This window comes from Misgurnus anguillicaudatus, chromosome 3 (assembly GCF_027580225.2).
Source record: "Misgurnus anguillicaudatus chromosome 3, ASM2758022v2, whole genome shotgun sequence".
Taxonomy (NCBI): domain Eukaryota; kingdom Metazoa; phylum Chordata; class Actinopteri; order Cypriniformes; family Cobitidae; genus Misgurnus; species Misgurnus anguillicaudatus.
In genome coordinates this window covers 43686971-43709427 of record NC_073339.2, presented here as the reverse complement: position 1 = coordinate 43709427, position 22457 = coordinate 43686971, and the positions used below count along the sequence as shown (strand labels likewise).

Below are 22457 nucleotides of genomic sequence, written 5' to 3'. Positions count from 1 at the left end.
ATAAAACCCCACCCCCTCTCACCTGGGGCACCATGATCCCAGCTGGGAGTATAATGTCATATTGTGATTACAATTCAGCGTTCGGTGAAAACCAGCTAGCGTGCTAATAAAATTTTCACACTATAAATATGCCTTTCACACCATTAGAGAAAAGGTGAACACCCCGTGTGCTCTTAGTTTGGTAGATGCCAGAGACCAGATTATTAAAAATTATTGTTTTTATATCACAGCGGGGAATTGGGTTTTATTAGTTTGCTTCACCCCGTCCCTACCATTTATATAACGTTTAGAAAATATAAGGGAATTAAAACATTGTTTATTTCACTATTAAGCTGTTTTTCAGATCAGGACAGGCTTACATTGCATATTTTTATGCATTTTATCTAAAATAACTTACAGTGCAGTCTATACATTTATTAATCCTATGTGTGTTAAACCCATGACCTATGCTTTATCAATAGAGCTACAGGAATTGACTTGCACGTCCTCTCACTGTAGTTGATCTCAGGTTTTACGTTACTCTTTCGGTTCCTTATGCAATGGCATACACATCATCTGCTTTAGCAAACTATAACCTTTTGTGTATTGTCATTATAGTATATCTAATCCAAGAGTTAGTTCGCATTAAAAGACAGAAATGAATCAAATTGGCCCAAAGGACTCAATGCAATCATCTTCAAAGCGTGATTGCAGCAGACCATTGGATTTTCCTGTATTGCCCCTATAGTCAGTGACTTTGATCAGTGCATCCCTGAAGCCCGCCATCCCTTCCTTCGTATAGGCACTTCAGCCCCAAAGCATCTCTGCTCTGTCATTTTCCCCTCTTACACCCCCAGTCCGGGCACATTTCTCTCGGGACCGTCTTTGTTTAAAACAAATAGGCAGAATCCCAGCCAAAGCAGAATGTGAGAGCTCCCATTCATATGCACATACTAATCTCGCTTCTGAGGCCAAGAGCTGACTAAGCCAATGAAATGCTGAGTAAATCTTTTAGTATCAACCTGGCGTTGTATAAAAACAAGACTATTGTTCATTTGACCCTGATTATATATAAAAAAATCTATGCTGCCATTCACAAATTGATGGATATATTTTAGATTGCATTTCAAGAAAATGTGTTTAGTTATTATTAATTATTATTTATCAATTATTAATTTGTATTAATTATTATTATTATTATTTAAATAGTATTAATTATTAATAAATATGTATTATTATTACTATTTATTAATTTGTATTATTTATTTATTTATTATTATTTATCCATTATGAATTCATATTAATTATTTATTATTATTATTATTTATACATTATTAATTCTTATAAATTATGTATTATTGTTATTATTATTTATACATTTTTAATTCCTATTATTTATTTATTATTATTATTTATATATTATTAATTCTTCTTATTTATTTATTTATTATTATTATTATTATGTATATATTATTTATTCTTATTATTTATTTATATATTATTAATTCTTATTATTTATATATTATTATTATTTATTAGGCTCTAGCACTTGTGACCCCAATGCAATTGTGACATAATTTGCATGCCTTTAAACACATTTTTGTGTTATTGTTAGTACAATCATTTTTAAACTTCCTAATTTAGCTTTTGAGAGTTTTTGATTTTATTACTCAGCCTTAGATACTCATTTCTGAAATGCATTCGATTTACAGGATGATACATGCAATCTACTATATTTGATGTAAAAACACCTTGTATTATAATCGTATTCATGAGGTTTTCACTTCATAAATGAAAGAAACCTTGTATTTAGACATTGTACTCCATTGCAAATGGCTTCCCGTTCCCCAAAGCGCACACATCGTGTCAGTATAATTGTAAAATGATAGGCAATAAGGCCGACAGATACAAGTGAATGAATCGTAAGATGAGGGTGCCCGTTTCAATTATGTACATTAGTTATAGATGAGGAACCTTTTGGGAATAACCGTACCGAATACATTTCGCAGATTTAATATACTGTGCAAGACCATTTTCTTGTACCTAATTGCACCCTAATTATCCATTAGTTATTGAATTACCTCTTTATCTGTTTGTCACGGGCAGAGGCTTAATAAATGGCACAGAAATCATCAACTTGGTTATCAATGCTCTGAATTGCAACATGAAGAAATGTAATGATTGGGGAGACTAGATTAAACTAAGACAGAGATTGAGACATACAGTAGAGAGAGAGAGAGAGAGAGAGAGAGAGAGAGAGCATGCATTTATTCATGAGCATCTTAAAGTTGTAATTAAGAATCAGAGAGCTACAAAGAAGCCATTAGCTTATCAAATGAATGTGTAACTTGCATGTTTTTGCAGAATTCCAGGATTTTTCTCCATATAATGGACCTCAACAGTTTACAGTTTCAATGCAGCTTCAAAAGGCTCTAAATGATCCCAACCGAGGCATAAGGGTCTTATCTAGCGAAACGATTGTAATTTTCGCCAAAAAATAACCTCAACTTCTTGTCTTGCACTAGCCGTGTGATGCGCCAGCGGGATCTTACGTATTACGTAATCACGTCGAAAGGTCACACGACATATGCGAAACTACCGCTCCAGTGTTTACAAGCGTGGAGAAAGAGGGCCGAAGTTTTTGTAGTGTGGAATGATAATTGTCTTTGTGTCAGTTTATTGTTTAAAAATGGTCCGCAAGGATGCGTTTCACATATATAACGTTGACCTTTCGACGTGATAATGTAAAGCATAAGGTCACGCTCGCACACGGCAAGCAAGACGAGAAGTTGTGGTTTACTTTGACTTTTATGCCTCGGTTAGGATCGTTTAGAGCCCTTTGAAGTTGCATTGAAACTGCAATTTTAAACTGTATTACATTTCTTCAAGAAGATTTATATTGAATCCCATTAAATCAACACTAAAGAGTTTTGAGTTTTTGCTCTGTGCTCCCCCTACAGGTTAGAAGCGTAATTGTCCATTACCACTGTCGTAAATACTGCAGCATAGCTGGCTCTGATTGGATTGTAGGTCTGCCGTAAAGCAAGTTTTTGTAGTTTTCACTAGAACTACAGGGCCGCGACCCGACGGTTGGAAACTTCTTTAGTGCGGTTTTGTCCGATAGAGGGCTGCAAAGCGAATGTGAAAGTGCCGTTCATCCTGTTTCGAGTTAGCTTGGGTGCCAGCCGATCTTAGCCCCGCCCACCACAATTTGAAAATCGGGGAAGATCGGTCTGAGGATTCACCGTTGAGGAGCTACTATGCGAATACCAAAACCGGCCGACGAATCAAATTGTGAGGGCGGGCTTTATACAATGATGGACAGATGATCAACAGTAATGTATCAACCACGTCACCAAAGAGCGCGTGTGTTCAATCTGTTTACAATGAAATGGCTGCCGCTGGTGAATTCAGATGTGTGGATTCTGACATTGAGTCTGTTCTAAAAGATATCGACAGAGCATTGATTTAAAAAGCGGAACAGAGAAACGCGATCAAGGCATTTGTTTATGTTTTCACCGTCCTTCCTATGGAGGACAAAGTTAAAGAAGCAACTGAAATGGGTATCACGGCGATGCAACTCGGCGTGCACGACGAGATGGATATAATTAGCGGTCGTTGCCAGGTTCTTTTCGGAAGCCTGGAATCGTGACTGCTGAATAAGTGGAGGGACATGCTAGGCTCCGATATTTTTTAAGCCAACGTAATGGGTAGCTATCGTCGTGGATGAAGTTCACCTAACGTACAAATGGTAAGAGATAGTCTTACTCTATGACTTAGTAAATACTTAATGTTGTGATATAAATGAAATGTTGTAAACATAATAGGTGTTGATGTACCTTCGCTAACTCAGACTTAGTATAATTACAATGATGTTAGTATCATTGTAGCGAAATTACTAGCAGTTCGGTCAGGCTGCTAAAGACGCCATTTCAACATCACACACTCCGTTGCTCTGATTGGTCGTATGTCTATCCAATTGAGTGCAGAGACATTTTTCGGTTGAGACACGCCTCATAATTTTAGCTCAATGGAGCGGTATCAGACTCAAATTCTGACTAGAATTGAGTATGACAACGTCAGGCTAGTTTCGAGTGGATGAATGACTGAAACTTTTTTGGAAACATTATTTTAAGGTAAAAAACTCTTTGGTGTTGCTTTACGGTAACGTATTATTTTTGTTTTTCAATAATGTTATAAATTTCATTAGCAATCCTGTACGTTCCTTTAGAAAGTTCTGACTTACCGTATTTTCCAGACTATAAGCCGCATCATTCAAAAATGGGTCATTAAGATGAAATAACATATATAAGTCACAGTGGACTATATGTCGCATTTATTAAGAAAATTATTTCACAAAATCCAAGCCGAAGAACAGACATTTAATCTGGAAAGGCAAATTATTCAACTAAACAATAGCAGACAGAACAGCAGGCTGAATAGGTGTCTGTACGTTATAGTAATATTATCAGTTATTTTTTAACGATAAACCATAGCATACAGAACTTACCTGGAAGGTTGAATTGGCTAAATTTACAGAACAACTAGCGTGAAGTTCGCATACTCGTCATTCCACATCACTGAATTCATCGAATTACATAAATACAGACTCTCGCGGCTGTAGACGGTAATGTTGTCTCTTGCCTCATAAATGTCAAAAGTACTTCATACTGACTTAAAAGGCGCACTTGACTATAAGACGCAGCACCACACAAGATATGAAAAAAAAACGCGGCGTATAGACCGAAAAATACGGTATTTTAGCACAGATCTGAAAAAGCCTTCTTGTACCATCTGCGCTTTAACTTCAAAATAACAAGCAGAAGATCAATAAGATTCTACCATTTATTACACATAATGACATTCTTAAATAAAAATGCTTCACTTAACAGTTCTTGCATAGATATATTACAATACCAATTTAAAAAAGAATTATGAAACAAACCAGTAACAAAAATAAACTCTTTTTCCTTTTTCCTTAATAAAGAACATTGTCGTACTAACATCGTATAATACAAATAATATATGCAAACACTTTTTACAGCAAATAAACAAATAAAACAAAAAGAACGGCATAAATATTGGAGCAAAGTGGGAAGCGTGAAATGTCTGCAAGAAGCCTACGGATCGTATCTTGAGTTAATTTACAGCAGGAAATGTGGGAAACTACACTACAAGTGCGACTAACATCAGAAACCACTCTGTTTATTGTCATCATACCATCTATTTGAAAGCTTTTAGCACAGCGTTTTGAGCAGTGGAAGGGTAAAACACAACAGTAAAGCTACCAATCTGTAAAACCAAATAATTGTACCGTCACGAGATATTAAACCGTACGCGTTGCATGGAACCGCAGCAAACTCGTTAATTTAATGTTCCCTGCGTTGTCGTCAGCGTCTCGGCTTGTGCCAGGTCTTTAAGGTGTAAATCCGTAATTTTACTCTGTAAAAATGTACCTGCAAGAGTGTGTCGGTAATTACAAATAATTGCATTATCCCACACGAAGAGGTCAGCAAGTTGTCGCTGCTGTTGAAGTGGGCGAAAGGCAGAAGGTTTACACGCACTCGAGAGAAACTAAAGACGGTGCACATAAAACGAGTCCAAAAGAGCAGACAACAAGCTCTCTGTGGACCATTAAGATGAAATCATAGCTGCTTTTTGCCAGGTAACGTCCCTAATTGGTCCTGCCGGAGGATTTTAAAGAGGGAATTTAAGAAAACGATCCACTCGAAGTGAACAAACGTTCAAAAATCCAGAAGGAAAAGTAATAGCGAACGCAATGAGTTGCAATGGATCGGGTGCAATAGCATATATACGTATACGATAGCATATGCATATATATGATGAGCTTTAACGTGATTTTTTATATGAATGCGGTTTTACACTCATGTCCAGGTGACACTTCAACCCTAAATACTCCTAATACACAGTTTGAAGTTCAAAACTTATCCCAAATTATACTTTAGATGACTATGTTTTCGGAATTCATATTGTTCTTGATGGTTATTACAATTACATGCTGTATTATTTGCTTTATTACCGTAATAATGTGTTTTACGGTACATTATTGTCATCGAAAAAGCAAAAAATCGTAGTGGTCTCCCAAATAATCATTAAACCGAAAGCATTTTATTTGATTGAAATGTGACCTGGACGTGTTCTTCATAAATGCTTTATGCAACTCTTCGGTGTTTCAAATTTGATTTGAATTATGCATCACAGTTAAGCGTACAAAATTCTTGCATCGTCTCTAGTATGAGGTATCACCAAAAATCGCATTTTGTCTGCATAGCCCATGATTACGTTTCGCTTGCTTTTACTAGACAACAATTTGAAAAGATTGTGATTTAGTCCATTAAGTGTTGCTTTTCATGTCGAAATCTTCCAGGAAGCAGACTATGTGCATATGCTCGGCTCGCCTGCCCCGGATTCCTCCCATCTCGTGTCTTTGTTATTCCACACGGAGCTCCGGGGAAGGAGGTTAGCCGACACCCGGCTACACGGGTGAAATTGACTGTGTCGGGCAGTTGTGATAAGATGTCGTGGTCAGCATAAGCGCTGTGTGCGACCCCAGTGTGGTGCCACTCCGTTCCACCCCATTGAGGGGGCGACCAGGGCTGGCCGCTGCCGGGAGAGCCCAATTCATTTCTCATTACCCATACTGCCTTTCTGTCAAATGTTTCTCCCGTTGGTCCACGTAAGTGAGCGAGCGAGAAGCACGATATAGACAGATGACTGGGTGGTCAAAATGAGCCAAATGGGTGTTATTTTATGTAAAGATTTCGGATATAATTTAATTTTGAACTGATTTGTTGAAATATGTCTAAAAAACCCTCGATGTACGTTATGTGTTCCCAAGCATCAAAATAACCCTTAGCCGTATCGTTTATATACAGTATGGGTTGTCTGCAATGGTTAAAAAGTTAAAACCTAGGTTGGTTGTGCTCATTTACTATTTATTCTTCAAATATGGGTCTCTAAGTCCAACTGTCCGACCCCTCACTGACATTCTGATTGGCTTACGCCACAACAAATTCTGTAAAAGGATCTTGGAGTCCTTAAAGGGCCAGTTCACCCAAAATTATGTTCAGTCATTTACTCGCTATAATTTTTGAAAAATGTTGACAATGTTAATTTTAAAAGGACACACTTTTTTATTCTTCTTTTAACTTTTAAATTTCAATAGCTAATAGAAAATCGCAACTTTTAATTTTCCATCGGTCTTAGTACACAATGTAACTACAGAAGAGTCAAGTTTTAAAGGGACAGTAAGTAGGGTTTTAAGTGTTTTATTAATCAAAATCAATGTCTTTATTCATAAATATGTCATCGTTGGTGTCAAATGACCTCTGGCAGTGATCTGACTTTTCTTTGTAAGCTTAGAATTTCTTCTCTTTACTTTAATTGAACGGGTAAGTCCAAGGAGGCTTCCATGTCGTTCCGCGATACTGATAAACTATAATAGCAGAAAGGGACAAAAAGTAGCCTACCAACGCGTTTCCACAACCCGTTTTCATTCAGAACACGGGAACTCAGACAAGGAGATCAGTGATTATAACACGGCTACCGTAGTTGCAACACGCATATGGAAAAGCGAGGCGCTAGAGAGCACTGTTCATTTGAATGCAAAATACAATTTCACCACTAGATGGGGGTAAATCCTACTTATTGTCCCTTTAACTCATTCACCGCCATTGACGAGTTATCTCGTCATTTATGAGTTAATATTTAACTAATAAATATGCCTTTCTGGACGAATTTCAAAGTGAAAGTGTAATACCGAATTTATCAAAAACGGAAGTTAAAAAGATTTAATGATTTATTTTAACTGCCTTTATGTTTGATAGTCATTCCGAGTCTGATCTCTAACATGAATTCCTTTACAAAAACGCAATTTTTTAAGCTTTTTGCTCAAAATGTTGTATTTTTTATGAGAAATATCCATATTTCAATGGTTAAATTAAGTAGAAAAAGTAAATATATAATGAAAGTTTTTTCCCCATTTTGTTTGTTTGTTTGTTTGTTTATTGTTTGTTTGAAAGCAGAGGGTGTGTTCTTTAATTTGATATAATTTGTATGTTTATATATTTATAGGAAATAATTTTTCTTGCAAGGAATTTTGTGAAAATTTTGTTAAAATCACAAAAATGCAGGTGGGCAACTTTTCTCAAAAAGGCTGGCGGTGAATGAGTTAAATAGGAAAAATATTGAAACTCTTCTGTTATTTTTTGGGCGCGATGCTAATGGTCTAATCAGATTTGATGGATTATGCTAAGCTATGCTAAAAGTGGTAGCGCCAGACCCGGAGATCGGCTGAATGGATTCCAAAACTGTAAAAATCAAATGTTTAACTCTAGGGGAGCTGAAAAATAAGCATATTTTCACAAAAAGTAAAGTGTCCCTTTAATATGATTGAGTTTGACGGGAACTAAAGGGATTGCATCCCGAGACAGCACCCAAAATGGAGAAAACACAAGAGTTTGGATGTCAATTTGTTTTCAAGCATCTTTAGTGCCTTGAAGTGCCATATTTGTATGCCACATCATGCAAATTAAATTTCGGTCTTTCTCACACAAAGCTATTGCATGGCTTTAAAAGACTTGGAAAAGCTCACAAATTGTGTGGATTTCTTTTGACATTTTCATCGTAGGATTAAAAGATCAGGTTTGGAATGAAAGGAGAGTAAATAATGCATTTTTTGGTGAACTGTTCCTTTAAAAACAAATATTTGCTAGATCTGTCGTGGGCAGATTGAGCCGTACAGCTGATTCGATGATTGCATAGCTGCAGGGCCATCCAGAATCAAACAACCTTACAATAACACTTTTCTTTAAAAGTGCTTGATCCCATGGATGATTGTACGTAATTTAAGTCTTGCTTTTACTATACAATTTTCAAAGTGTACAGCCATTTTAACCTGCAAAACAAGGCAGACAGTAACTTAAAAAGTAAAAATCGGTAACATCTAAACTCCGCCACGAAGTCTGAAAATGCAGATGTGTTATAAGTGTAAAATATCACCTGTTGAGCCAGTAAACTATTAAAACACACAACGGACACCTTTCTTAAAACGATTTTATCCATCTGTACTAAACCGACAGATGTAAAATGCACATATTTTGATACGTTTATAAAATCGAAATGTTGTGAGCGCAAAACTCTGCCGTCTTGATTGTAACGGAAGTCTTATTCGATTGCGAAGTTTGCACACAAACCACAGCGCTTTCTCCTTTCATGCTAGTCCTAAATTCCCAAAGTAATCGAGGTTATGAGAGAAAGTTTCAAATAATGTTGAGGAATGCTCAAAACGTGTGCAACAACAACCTTGCTTTTCTTTTTATCGTGACTAAAAGTTTGCGTTTTGAAATGAAGTCCCACAATTGCCGTCTATGCCAGTGTAGAATCCGCTGTTCTTCCCTTGTGCATGTGGCGGTCTTTTTGGTCCATTTCTTTTCCTTTTTTTTCTGTTTTGTACACATCCACAGGAGAAACGCAAAACATGTCTTATGAATTATATATAACCCAGTCACCGTTCAAAAAGATCTCTGCCTTATTTTCTTCTTTATAAAAAGTCACAAAGTGTCGCTGCGCAGCTATTGGTTGGCAGGGGGGACTTGAAAGAGAGAGATTTGTCCACGCACGAAGAACGTAAGACCCGCTGCGTCCAATCAGATTCACATTTGAGCAGAAAAATAGACGATTCCACTTTGTCGCCAGCTTTCTCCATTCCACTTGATCTTGGCTGTGGCGGGATCAAGGTGGAAAGATAATCCTCGCTCAAAATGGAAAAACAAATAAATCGTGTCTCTTCGGATTGATGCTCTCCAAAGTTTCCAAGGAGCTGCATCTTAATTGGGTTTGTGTACTTCCATAATATAAAATCTGTCATAGTATGCATAAGATGCACTCTAACTAGATAGACAAAAATGAATCATCTTGGAGATGTAGGAAAATGGTAGAAGTAGAAACTGAATCAGTCAATGATGTTTCAAATAGTATGCAAATACCTAATAAAGTGTAGTCCGCACAGTTGATCAGATAAACGTCCACGTGGTTAGCAGACGTGATTCAGATCTTGCTAACCAAACCTCGAGACATTTTTAAGCGCCTCCCGTGCCGGTCAGTTGGTTGTGGCCCTCTATCGGTCTCTCGAGGGCCCTGCGCTGTTGGGCTGGGCGAACGGCCTGCGGTTTATCCGGTACCTTCTTATAATCGTTCTCTCTCTTTCTCTCCCTCTACCTCCTCTCTGTCTCTTCCTCCACCTCACCCTTTGGCCTCTTCCTCCTCAGATGTGCCTCTTCATGTGCAATGCCAAGTGGTCGGATCGAGAGAAACACCTGCAGATGGAAGAAACAAGGTGAGACTACATGCGTGACTGAAGGATCTTGTTGAATCTTGCACAAAGATTTCATTTAGATGTTGAGTTAAACTTTAATTAATTTTTTTTTCTGTAAAGTGTCCTTTTTTATGCTTTAGACTTAAAAAGAACAAGTTTGAACGTTTTGAAAACTTTGTAAAAATGATGATGTCATCTGCCCGCATATTGCATTTTCAGAAAGTAAACTGGTTTCCATTACAGGTTTATGTGAAACTTTTGGGATATTTTCTGAATGTTGTTAGAAAACTTTTAGAGCTGCGCAACAAATAAAAAAAGAATCACAATCTTGATTCATACATAAATTCGATCTTCTTTCTAAATGATTTGCAAAACAGTATTTCTCTATACACTGAAAAAAAATATTCATTGAATTTAATCAATTTTTTTAAGGTAAGTGGTTGCAATCAATTTATTTAAGCTACATTTAAACAAAAGTTTTATATTTTATTTTACGTTACTAATCTTTTTTGTTTAAATGTAGCTTAAATAAATTGATTGCAACCACTTACCTTAAAATAATTGATTAAATTCAATGAATCATTTTTTTCAGTGTATTTAGACGCTGCATTCACGTATTTACTTTACAACAATGCCCTGCGTTCCTCCCTGAAGCCTAAAAATGTTGATCATTTAAAGTTTTAAGGTTGGCCAGTTGGAGTGTACAAAAAGCACACATGCAATTTATTTTAATTATTATTTTTATTTATTAATGTTAACATTTTATTGTTTATGTTTACCAGCTTACAGATTTTAACTTATTCATTTTAAGGCGTCTAAAATAAGGAAAAGAGAGTCTTAAGACTGTTTTAAGATCGTTACTTTTGAGTCCAGCAATTTATTATAACTAAAAGTCCTGTGTAGCAATTTTTTTACTTAATAAATGTATAAATGTTTTTGTTGAAAATCGTGTGAGAGAATCGTGATCTCATTTTTCATGGAGTAAAAACGTGATTCACATTTATGTCATGCAGCCCTAAAAACTATTTTGCAAATTTCTATTATCGATGTTGTGTGATGAAAACTTTAAAAAGTCCTTCCAAAAGTCTAGACATTAGACATTATGTGCGTCAACTTGACCATGTAAATTAATCATGTAAATGCGAAAAACTGTTTCCATTGCACTTTTGCGATACATTTCTTTTCAAATTGACTGAAAAATCACCTCTCGCAAGAGTAAAAACTTTTTTTGTTTTCTTGATCCGTGTCAATGAGGATTGTTTTACACTGTAAAAAATGATTTTCAAGAAAAAATTTCTTAGTATTTTTGTCTTGCTTTCAGTAAAAATATCAAAAAAATTCTTAAATTAAGATGCTTTTTCTTGATGAGCAAAATGACCCAAGAAAATAAGTCTAGTAGTTAGACCAAAAATAACAAATTTAAGTCATTTTGTGCATAAAACAAGCAAAAAAAAATCTGCAAATGGGGTAAGCAAATTTTTCTTGAATTTAGTGTTTAAAAAAATGTTCAAAACTTTTTTGCTTTCCCGTTGGCTTTTTGCTTGTTTTATGCACAAAATCACTTAAATTTGACATTTTTGGTCTAAAAACTAGACTTATTTTCTTGGGTCGTTTTGCTCATCAAGAAAAAGCATCTTAATTTAATTTTTAGATATTTTTTACTTAAAACAAAACAAAAAAATACTAAGAATTCAAATTTAAGTGATTTTTGTTCATAAAAAAAGCAACAAAAAAAAAATCTTCCAATGGGGTAAGCAAAAAAATCTTGAACATTTTTCTTAAACACTAAATTCAAGAAAAAATTCAAGAAACATTGCTTATACCCCATTGGCATTTTTTTTTGCTCGTTTTATGCACAAATTCGCTTAAATTTAATATTTTTGGTCTATAAACTAGACTTATTTTCTTGGGTCGTTTTGGTCATCAAGAAAAAGCATCTTAATTTAAGATTTTTTTGATATTTTTACTGAAAACAAGACAAAAATACTAAGAAGTCTGCCGCCTTGATCTGTCCCTGAGACATATGTGTTTGTGCCATATCTCACCTGTCCTGGAATTAAGGTTTGTTGGTGGAATTGGGGGTACACCAGTAGGGAAATCAAGGGATGTTTTTTTTTGGCAAAGTTGGACAGATGGTAGATCAAGCCACCAAACCAGCTGGTGTACCTCCACCCTTTACCGCAACCCCGCCTTCTATCCTGACAGGGGGTCCGGACACGGTCGGGACGGATTAAGAAGTGGCCCGAGGGCCGAGGGTAAGGTCTAGCGTCTCGCTCTACTGTATTTACTGTTCGGTCGAGGCAGGAAGCCCATTCGCATGCTGCTCTCCAATGTTACCGTCAACTATTATCATTGTAATGGTAATCCAGGGGTCCCCTGACAACAGCAGAAAAAATCCCTAAGATGTACAAGCCGTCAGGATGATGGGAGTGGGAGGGTCTGAGCTCAAAGTGAGAAACGCAAGTCTAACAAGCATGAAGGACCTATTTATACATCAAAGCCTAGATGAGTTAAGATTCACTTCAGAGGTTGAAGCTCTCGGTCAATACCAGAAGGCAACCGTCTCGCAGGCATTGCGGCAAAATTGAAAATCTTCTACAAGAAAGCCTAGATCTGTCGGAAACTTGCTTCGCTTTGTGCCCGAATTGAAATGTGGAAAACTTGATGTTTTATGAAAACCTCGCCTTGTAGTGCAAAAGTTGTTGCACGTTATTTAGCATGAAGCAACTTTTATAAGATTTCACTGCCACTTTTGTTAAGTCTAGCCTGAATCAGTTTAGTGATAAGCTGCTGTAGCTAAATCTAAGACATGATTTTTAGTTGGGATTTTTAAAGGTCATCTGCTACACTGCCAAATGCCGATATTTTGTAGGCCAGAGTTGGGGAGTAACAAACTAAAAGTAGAAACTCATTTTTCAGTGCTGTGACAGTAGCTCAGCTGTTATTTAAACCAGTGGTGATTTTACAGTAACAAAACACTACATTACTGGTTTATATGTCACAGTGTATTGAAGCTATAGATTTATATGTAGCCTTAGGATGTCTAAATAATTTTAGTTTGTGAAATATTTTAGGGCTGCAACAACGAATCGATTAAATCGATAAAAATCGATTACTAAAAGTGTTGGCAACGAATTTCATTATCGATTCGTCGTGTCGCGTGACGCAGAGATGTTTAATTTAAAAAAAGAAAAAAATAAACCCTTCAGTTAAGCGCGGAGCGGAGTGAACACACTCGTGCTGCGTCCCAGGCAGCCTATTTCTATACTATATGGTAGGCAAAGAGTATGAGAAGTAGTGCTTTTCGCCTACTGTATGGTGTGGAGGTATGCTGTTTGGGACGCAGCGTCGGTCTCTCTCGCGCACTGTTGCTTGCAGAGTTCGGCGGCTCATAGACAGGGCGGAGAAAAGACAGGGCGGCGGGGAAAAGATGAAAAAAACCAGCAAAGGTAGAGGAAAACCACATGTCAGTGTTTTACTCATCCCAAACGTAAGCGCGTCACCTGGAAGTTAGCCGGCAAAGAGGTAAACAAACAAAGACGACACGCTTATGCTTTATGGAGCGACGACAGCGGGTAAAAAAAAGTTTCTAGAACGAATAAAAAACTCCAATGACAAACTCCACTGATATTAAACAATGAAATAAAACTTTGAGAGGGAGTTGTATGAACGCTTTTCCCCGTCATGGACCTTTACGTAAAATCATCGTGCCATCACTCTCCTGCTGCCCTTTCCTGCGCGCTCCAGCTCATGCCGACTGCCAAGCAAGGAGACGCGCATGCCCGGCCCAACATACAGTAAGTGCCGCCTTTTGTTGCATAAACATCGTCTTACATTTTTTTAAGGCGAAGTAATGAATGGTGTATTTGCATTTTGCGCGGGAGTAGAAGAAGCATTTTCCGTTTTCACAAGACGCATGTATGTGGCCAAATGTAAATAGAACAGTTTTAACAAATGAGATAGCTATCTGATCAGAGAAAACACATGAAGTCAAATATAAAGGTACAAAGCTGTCACTGGGGCAGTACCCTTTATAAAAAGTCCTAATATGTACCATTTAGGTACAAATATGTATCTTTGAACTGCCAATATGTACTTTTGAAGTACTAATATGCACTTTTGGGGTACAAAGGTGTACCTTTTTGAAAGAGTACTGTCCAGTGACAACTTTTGTACCTTTATTTCTAGTGTACTCATTTACTATCTTTTTGATCCCATCAAGAGAGGCTTCTTGATGGGAAATGCATCATAAAAAAAGTCTATATATTTGGCAGATGTAAAGCATACATGTGTATTTTTTGTGTGTTAGTCCATTTTTATTTTATTTTATTTTATTTTATTATTATTGTAACAGCTCAGGTATGTTCAAGGAGCAACATGTTTGTGTAATTTCTAAAGATTTTTGTTCTGTTTTGAATAAGGGGTTGGAAAGAATGCTTTTCTTGTTTTTTATCCGATTCATCGATTAATTGAAAAATAATCGACAGATTAATCGATTATTAAAATAATCGTTAGTTGCAGCCCTAAAATATTTCGATTAAAAAGATGATTTTTAAAATTGAAAAGTACATTTAAAATTAGGAATTCAGCGGGCACCTTAGCAGACATAAATGAGGTAAAATAATAGCGTGAATAATAGCATTGATTCAAATGTCACAAACACACTATTTGGTTTAATCATTTGTAAATTTAAATATGTTTTTTAATAACATAAATGATTATAATTTTCGTGTAATACTAAACTGTACCTGTCAAAATGACTTGCAGCATCCAGGCTACCATGTGTTATTAGTTTTGTGTGTATGTTATCTGGGAATAACAAACCTGCAAATGTTGCGACTGGCCAATCAGAATCAAGCATTCCAGCAAGCTGTATAATAATGATAGTTGAATGTGCTTTCAGGAGCTTCACCAAGTTATGAGGAGGTTACATTATGGCATTTAATATTAAATTATTTGTTTGTGTTATACATAAAATTGAAATGAAATTGAAATAAAAACTAATTTGTTTCGGAATATTGTGTTTTTTTTTTTTACAAATGAGCTTCATTTTTTTATTCATGTGCCCTTATAATTCTTAATAAAAAAGGCAAATCTTCTCCCCTCTTTGAAACGATCTCTCTTTACTTCCGGTCATATGGTATAGCAGGTGTGCGGGGTCCGGGAAAAGATTGCGCGATTAGCTAATAGCAACATGACCCAAGATCAAATGATCCAATCAGTTGTCGATGTACGAATTCAAGTCCAGCCCTACCTTTTTTATTTCAGAAACCGTTTCACTTGGATATACGTCACCACAGGGGAAATAACACAATCGCTGCTTCCGTTTCATGGCGACTTGAAGAAAGTAAGTCTTATACATCTGGGATGAGTAAATTATGAGAAGTATTTGGGTAAACTGCTCCTTTAAGGTCCTCATTTTTGAGAAATATTCGCAAAAATAATTTTATATTGTCTCTTAATGTAACAGTTATGCTGCGTTCACACCAGCCGTGGTAGAGGTGTAAAGCGCGAGTGATTTCAATGTTAAGTCAATGTGAAGATGCGTTGACGCGGGTCTGGAGATCTCGCGGCGCAAATGAGGCGTTTAGTGCGGCGCGGTAGGCGCGATTCCGCCTCATGGCGCGAATTGAGCGTTGCCGCAGGAAATGCGCAAGTTGAAAAATGTGAACTTTGGCGGAAAAACGTGCGCCGTTAACCAATCAGGAGCTTGCACTAGAAGTGACGTGATTACAGGAAGCGAGCAGAGTGGCGGAAGCCCCTCCCATGACGCGAATTTCCGCGTGATTGTTTCAATGACTAGAATTTTGTGCGTTAATAAAGCGAGTAAACTCAAAATGTTCAAGCAGCAAACTTGATGCGGTTGACGCGAATTTGACGCCTCAAACATGCCTGGTGTGAACACAGAGTTACAGTCCTTGAATCTGTTGGACAAGAGGCGTTCGCAGATGCTGAACTGTTTTATATCATTCAGCTACAGTAATGGTTTAAATGATGCTTGGTTATTGATTTCCTCAGTGGACATTTCCTCACTGCAGACACATGCTATCCTTTCTCTCTCTCTCTCTCTCTCTCTCTCTCTCTCTCACTCACTCTCCTGTCTTCTTGTTATACAGTAACTCTCAGAAACAAGCCATCAGTGTTTATTACTAGCACTAACACTAATATGAGTACAGATGCAAAAAACTTTAACTACATCACTCACCATTTTTAACTTGTAATCTTATTTATGAAACCTGAGCTGGCATAAGGAAAGCATTGTTAAATAGCAGATGTTTTTTATCCTACAGCTAAATCCATTCAAGTCCAGCCCTACCTTTTTTAATTTCAGAAGCGTTTCACTTGGATATACGTCACCACAGGGAAAATAAGAAAATCGCAACTTCCGTTTCATGGCGACTTTAAGAAATAAATTTTATACATTTGGGATGACATGAGGATGAGTAAATTATAAGAAGTATTTGTGTAAACTGCTCCTTTAAGGTCCTCATTTTTGAGAAATATTAGCAAAAATAATTTTATATTGTCTCTTAATGGGACAGTTATGCTGCGTTCACACCAGCCGTGGAAGAGGCGTCAAGCACGAGTGATTTGAATGTTAAGTCAATATGAAGACGCGTGTCTGGAGGTCTCGCGGCGCGGGTGATGCGTTTAGTGCAGCGCGGTAGACGCGATTCAGCCTCATTCGCGCGTCTAGTTCGTGCAAATGGCGCGAATTGAGCGGTGCCGCAGGAAACGCGCAAATTGAAAAATTTGAACTTTGGCGGAAAACGCACCGCATTAACTATGATGCCTTCCCATGACGCCAATTGTCCGCGTTAATGTCTCGATGACTAGAATTTCACGTGCGGCTTTCATGTGCCAATGAAGCGAGTAAACTCAAAATGTTCAAGCCGCAAACTAGACGCGAATTTGGCGCCTCAAACGCGGCTGGTGTGAACCCAGAGTTACAGTCCTTGAATCTGTTGGACAAGAGGCGTTCGCAGATGCTGAACTGTTTTATATCATTCAGCTACAGTAATGGTTTAAATGATGCTTGCTTATTGAATTCCTCAGTGGACATTTCCTCACTGCAGACACATGCTATCCTTTCTCTCTCTCTCTCTCTCTCTCTCTCTCTCTCTCTCTCTCTCTCTCTCTCTCTCTCTCTCTCTCTCTCTCACTCACTCTCCTGTCTTCTTGTTATACAGTAACTCTCAGAAACAAGCCATCAGTGTTTATTACTAGCACTAACACTAATATGAGTACAGATGCAAAAAACTTTAACTACATCACTCACCATTTTTAACTTGTAATCTTATTTATGAGGCCTGAGCTGGCATAAGGAAAGCATTGTTAAATAGCAGATGTTTTTTATCCTACAGCTAAATCCATTCAAGTCCAGCCCCACCTTTTTTAATTTCAGAAGCGTTTCACTTGGATATACGTCACCACAGGGAAAATAAGAAAATCGCAACTTCTGTTTCATGGCGACTCTAAGAAATTCATTTTATACATTTGGGATGACATGAGGATGAGTAAATTATAAGAAGTATTTGGGTAAACTGCTCCTTTAAGGTCCTCATTTTTGAGAAATATTCGCAAAAATAATTTTATATTGTCTCTTAATGTGACAGTTATGATGCGTTCACACCAGCCGTGGAAGAGGCGTCAAGCGCGAGTGATTTGAATGTTAAGTCAATATGAAGACGCGTGTCTGGAGGTCTCGCGGCGCGGGTGATGCGTTTAGTGCAGCGCGGTAGACGCGATTCAGCCTCATTCGCGCGTCTAGTTCGTGCAAATGGCGCGAATTGAGCGGTGCCGCAGGAAACGTGCAAATTGAAAAATTTGAACTTTGGCGGAAAACGCACCGCATTAACTATGATGCCTTCCCATGACGCCAATTGTCCGCGTTAATGTCTCGATGACTACAATTTCACGTGCGGGTTACATGTGCGAATGAATCGAGTAACCTCAAAATGTTCAAGGCGCAAACTAGATGCAAATTTGGCGCCTCAAACGCGGCTGGTGTGAACCCAGAGTTACAGTCCTTGAATCTGTTGGACAAGAGGCGTTCGCAGATGCTGAACTGTTTTATATCATTCAGCTACAGTAATGGTTTAAATGATGCTTGCTTATTGATTTCCTCAGTGGACATTTCCTCACTGCAGACACATGCTATCCTTTCTCTCTCTCTCTCTCTCTCTCTCTCTCTCTCACTCACTCACTCACTCACTCACTCACTCACTCACTCACTCACTCACTCAATCACTCACTCACTCACTCTCCTGTCTTCTTGTTATACAGTAACTCTCAGAAACAAGCCATCAGTGTTTATTACTAGCACTAACTATCACTCATTTTTAACTTGCAATCTTATTTATGAGACCTGAGCTAGCATAAGGAAAGCATTGTTAAATAGCAGATGTTTTTAATCCCACTGCTAAATCCACCGGGCACAGGTGACAGGTGGATGATCTTAGATAGAGATTACAAAGTAAAACTATTTGTGAGTATTCATCACATTTTTAGACCCAGGACACCTGTGTTAGATTTTGTAATGTTTCCAATGTAAGTCAGATTGAAAAAGGGATGGTGAATAATTCCTTATAGATGCTAGAATTTACATGATGTAAATAAAACTGATATAATTGATTTGGAGTGAGCACTGATATGTGTTTGCTAGGGGTGGGCAGTATAACCCACATATTTTTTTAGTATAAAATAATAAAAAAAGTATGGTATTATTATGGTAATGATATATTTCACAGTATATGTTTCTCAGCATTATATTTACATAGTTGTTTTTGTTATACACAAATGTGTAGGAATTTGGCATTGGCAGCTTATAACTCTAGTTAACTAAATGCTTACCACAGTTTTAAACCAAATTCAAGTTAGTGTTAATGTGTGAATGCATTGAACTTTTAAGGTCTTGTCGCTCTTTACTTTCTATTTCTGCCTATTTCTCGTCTTTCTTTTTAAAGATGTTTGTATTATGAGCAAACGGTGTGTCACATTGCTCCAGCAGCGTATGATTTAACCGCGGTTTTGTCTCATCTTGCTTTAGTTCAGAAAACTTTACAACTATTAACGGTGTTATGTAGCCATCTGAATATAGCAAAATGCTCCACTTAGTGGAGTATTGTTAATGTCTTGTTACAGATATTAAGCTCTATGATCTTGTAAAATCATTGTCTGTGTCCACTGCATATCGTGACATTTTACTTCATCTGTGGTTTAAGATGTTCTGGGTCAGTATGTCTAACTTGAATTGTTTTGTCAAGTATTAAGTGTAAATGCAGATTTTGGATACAAGTTGCTTTTAAAAGATGATGTCCTCGATCCCGAGGACAATGAGACAAACAGATCCTCTGATCTACTGGCTGTTCTTCAACGTGATGTCCAGCTGATGCGTGACCAATGACCACTGGCAGAACCCGCTTAATCTCCGCTTAGTCTCCTTATCCATTTCAATGTATATATATGTATATATATATATCTCCCAAGGGTTTTTCCCTCCTAGGACTTTTTTTTACTTCCCCGGCTTAAAATCCGGGTTTTTTTCTCCTAGGGGTTTTTTCAACCCGGGGAGGCAGCCTTCTTGGGCTTACCTTCTATACGTTACATTAGTAATACGTTCGCTTATAATGTTGATTTATAGCCGCAGCAAATTTAGCTGCTTGTGCTATCGTGTATTATGTTGTGCTATCTGTCGATTTTCTGTGCTTTTCACTGCATCTATTATGTAAAGCTGCTTTGATACAATTACCAAATTGTGAAAAGCGCTATATAAATAAAATTGAATTGAATTGTCAAAAAAAAAAAAAACGGATACAGGCAACAAATCGTACTTGAGAGAGAGAGAGAGAGAGAGAGACATGGTTGATTTACTTGCACTTATTATGAAATTACAGATTATATTGATCTTTTCTTTGTGGATTTTTTAATGTGTAGATTATTTCACATTTCTCTGTCACACATACAGGTGCGCTAAGTTAGCAACGCCCACTTATTTACATTTCTACATGGAACAGACAAATCTGCTACGGTTGACATTTTATTTCTCGCTCAGCTCTAGTGTTTGCAATAATAAAAATGATCTTTCTCTAATGAAACAGTAATTTAAATCCATATTAGGGAACAACAATGGAGATAAATGTTTTTTGCATCAACATTTTTGTGACCTTTAATGTATTACATTTGTTGCATAGGTAAAAAAATAGCATCAGTGAACAAATGATGTTAGCTTCGTTCTTCAGAACAGATATTTTTCATTTACTTTTAAACAAATAATGTAAAGTTGATTTTAAGGGGATGTATGAAGTCTGTTCCCCTAAAGTTGACACAGGTGTCCTAGCAGAGTAACCACAGGTGTGGATCACCATATCAATGCATGTTCCAAATAATTAGACAACCAGAAAGTAACAAAACACTTTTTGTCATCAGTTTTAAGACTATATCTGTTGTTTTATAATTAAAGTCTATCAAGCAGTTTTTATCAGACTGATCTCATATAAAGTCGTTTTATATTCACGCTAAATACTTGGTGTCCGTGGCACGACTTTCTTTTTCGTGGCATTTTATGTATTGTATTCTTATTGTTTTTTCCTATTTTCTTACCATTTTCACTTGGGGTTGGGGTTAGAATCACTTTCTGTTACATTTTTAGACATCCAAACCCCAACTCTAACCCCAACTCCAGGCAAGAATAGTTTTAAAAGCAGAAGAAAAACATGTAGAAACCAATACATAAAAGTACATCCTAACCCAAACCCAAATCTAACCCCAATCGACAATGATTTAAAAATAGGGGGGGGGGGGGGGGGTGAGAAAACAATACATATAATGACAATAAAAAGATAGTCGTGCCACGGATACGAGAAACTATTTATAGAAATCCGTGCGAAAAAGACATTCATGCTCAAGGCACGTAAAAAAGCTGAATTTTATGCCATTGACACAAAAACACGACTTCCATGAGATCATGTTGTTTTTTATTGCAAAATAAATGTTTTAAGTGGCTAAACTGTTCAAATATGTTTTGGGACCACTGTACATAAACATGTATGTGTAAATCCACACAGGAAATGTCCTGCGGGGTGACAAGTACTAATATTGTGTCTCTAAATAAATATTTGGTTAAAGACTGCGAATATAGTAATTTTACATCAATTAAAATGCATTAAATGTGGTTTAATCACAATTCAAAGCCCAGATGTCTAGATGTCTAAAACAAGGGCTGTCAGTAAAAAATAGCCCAAAAATAAACCTCGTAATCACTTTGCTTACATCATACATCTCACCACTTACTTTGGCAAAAACGACATGTAACCAAATTTAAGTTTATTTCGGCTAGAATTGGGTTACTCATACCCGGACTACATCAGGTCTAAAGTTAACCTATGACGGCTATTCCTTACTACCAAAAAAGTCAATGTTTGAACCTCACCTGTCGCAGTGATTGCACTTGAAAGGCTTGGCGCCGGTGTGTTTGCGATAATGCCTCGTCAGTTCGTCGCTCCTCGCGAAACGCCACTCGCAGCCTTCCCATGAGCACTTGTACGGCTTCTCTCCTGAAGCAGACACACAAACAAACCTACAGATTACACACACCAAAATAAAACACGCTGCCGTCCCCAAGGAGCCTTGAAATCAACGACGTGGTCCAGCCAGCCGTCTAATTCATTTGTTTTAAGTTGATTAGCCTATCAGAAGAGCGTTGACACAATTGGAGTTTATGAAATACATGATCTTCATTAGGGCGCACAGCTGTCGGACCAAACTAACTCGCACTCCACAAGCTTCCAGTGAGCTCTTACTGGGTTAAACAGATGGGAGGGAATGCGTTCCCATTTTCCGCGTTGTATATTTTTCGTCGCGGATGGGAGCCGCTGTGATGCGTAGGAATCGGGTAGCTTGTTCATTAGCGCCACCGGATGTACCGTATGAATGGGGGGCAGGCAGAGTTTATTTGGATCTCTGAGTGAGGTGATAATTGGAGTCGTAATGATGGGTAATGGAGAGGAACCTCATATTTACTGTCAACCAGCTGGCCCTGTCGCCACTGTTTGTGATATGCACAAATCTGCCGAAACGAGACTGGGGCTTTGACCTGACTGTAAATCGAAAACTGGTAAACTTTTCAAAACGCAGTTTGAAT

At 37.3% G+C, this 22457-nt stretch overlaps 1 protein-coding gene across 2 annotated transcripts in view; it reads right to left on the bottom strand.

Moving 5' to 3' along the window:
- Positions 1-4810: 4810 nt before the first annotated feature.
- klf7a (Kruppel like factor 7a) overlaps positions 4811-22457 on the bottom strand; it is a 56852-nt gene continuing 39205 nt past the window's right edge. Inside the window, exons 3-4 of one of the 2 annotated variants that reach the window (XM_055206127.2) lie at positions 21747-21870; positions 4811-10316 (exon numbers count right to left, since the gene is read on the bottom strand). In XM_055206127.2, the coding sequence (XP_055062102.2) occupies positions 10265-10316; positions 21747-21870 (176 nt within the window). In that variant the 3' untranslated portion in view covers positions 4811-10264. The remainder of the gene's footprint in view (positions 10317-21746; positions 21871-22457) is intronic. The other variant, XM_055206128.2, reaches the window with a different exon arrangement.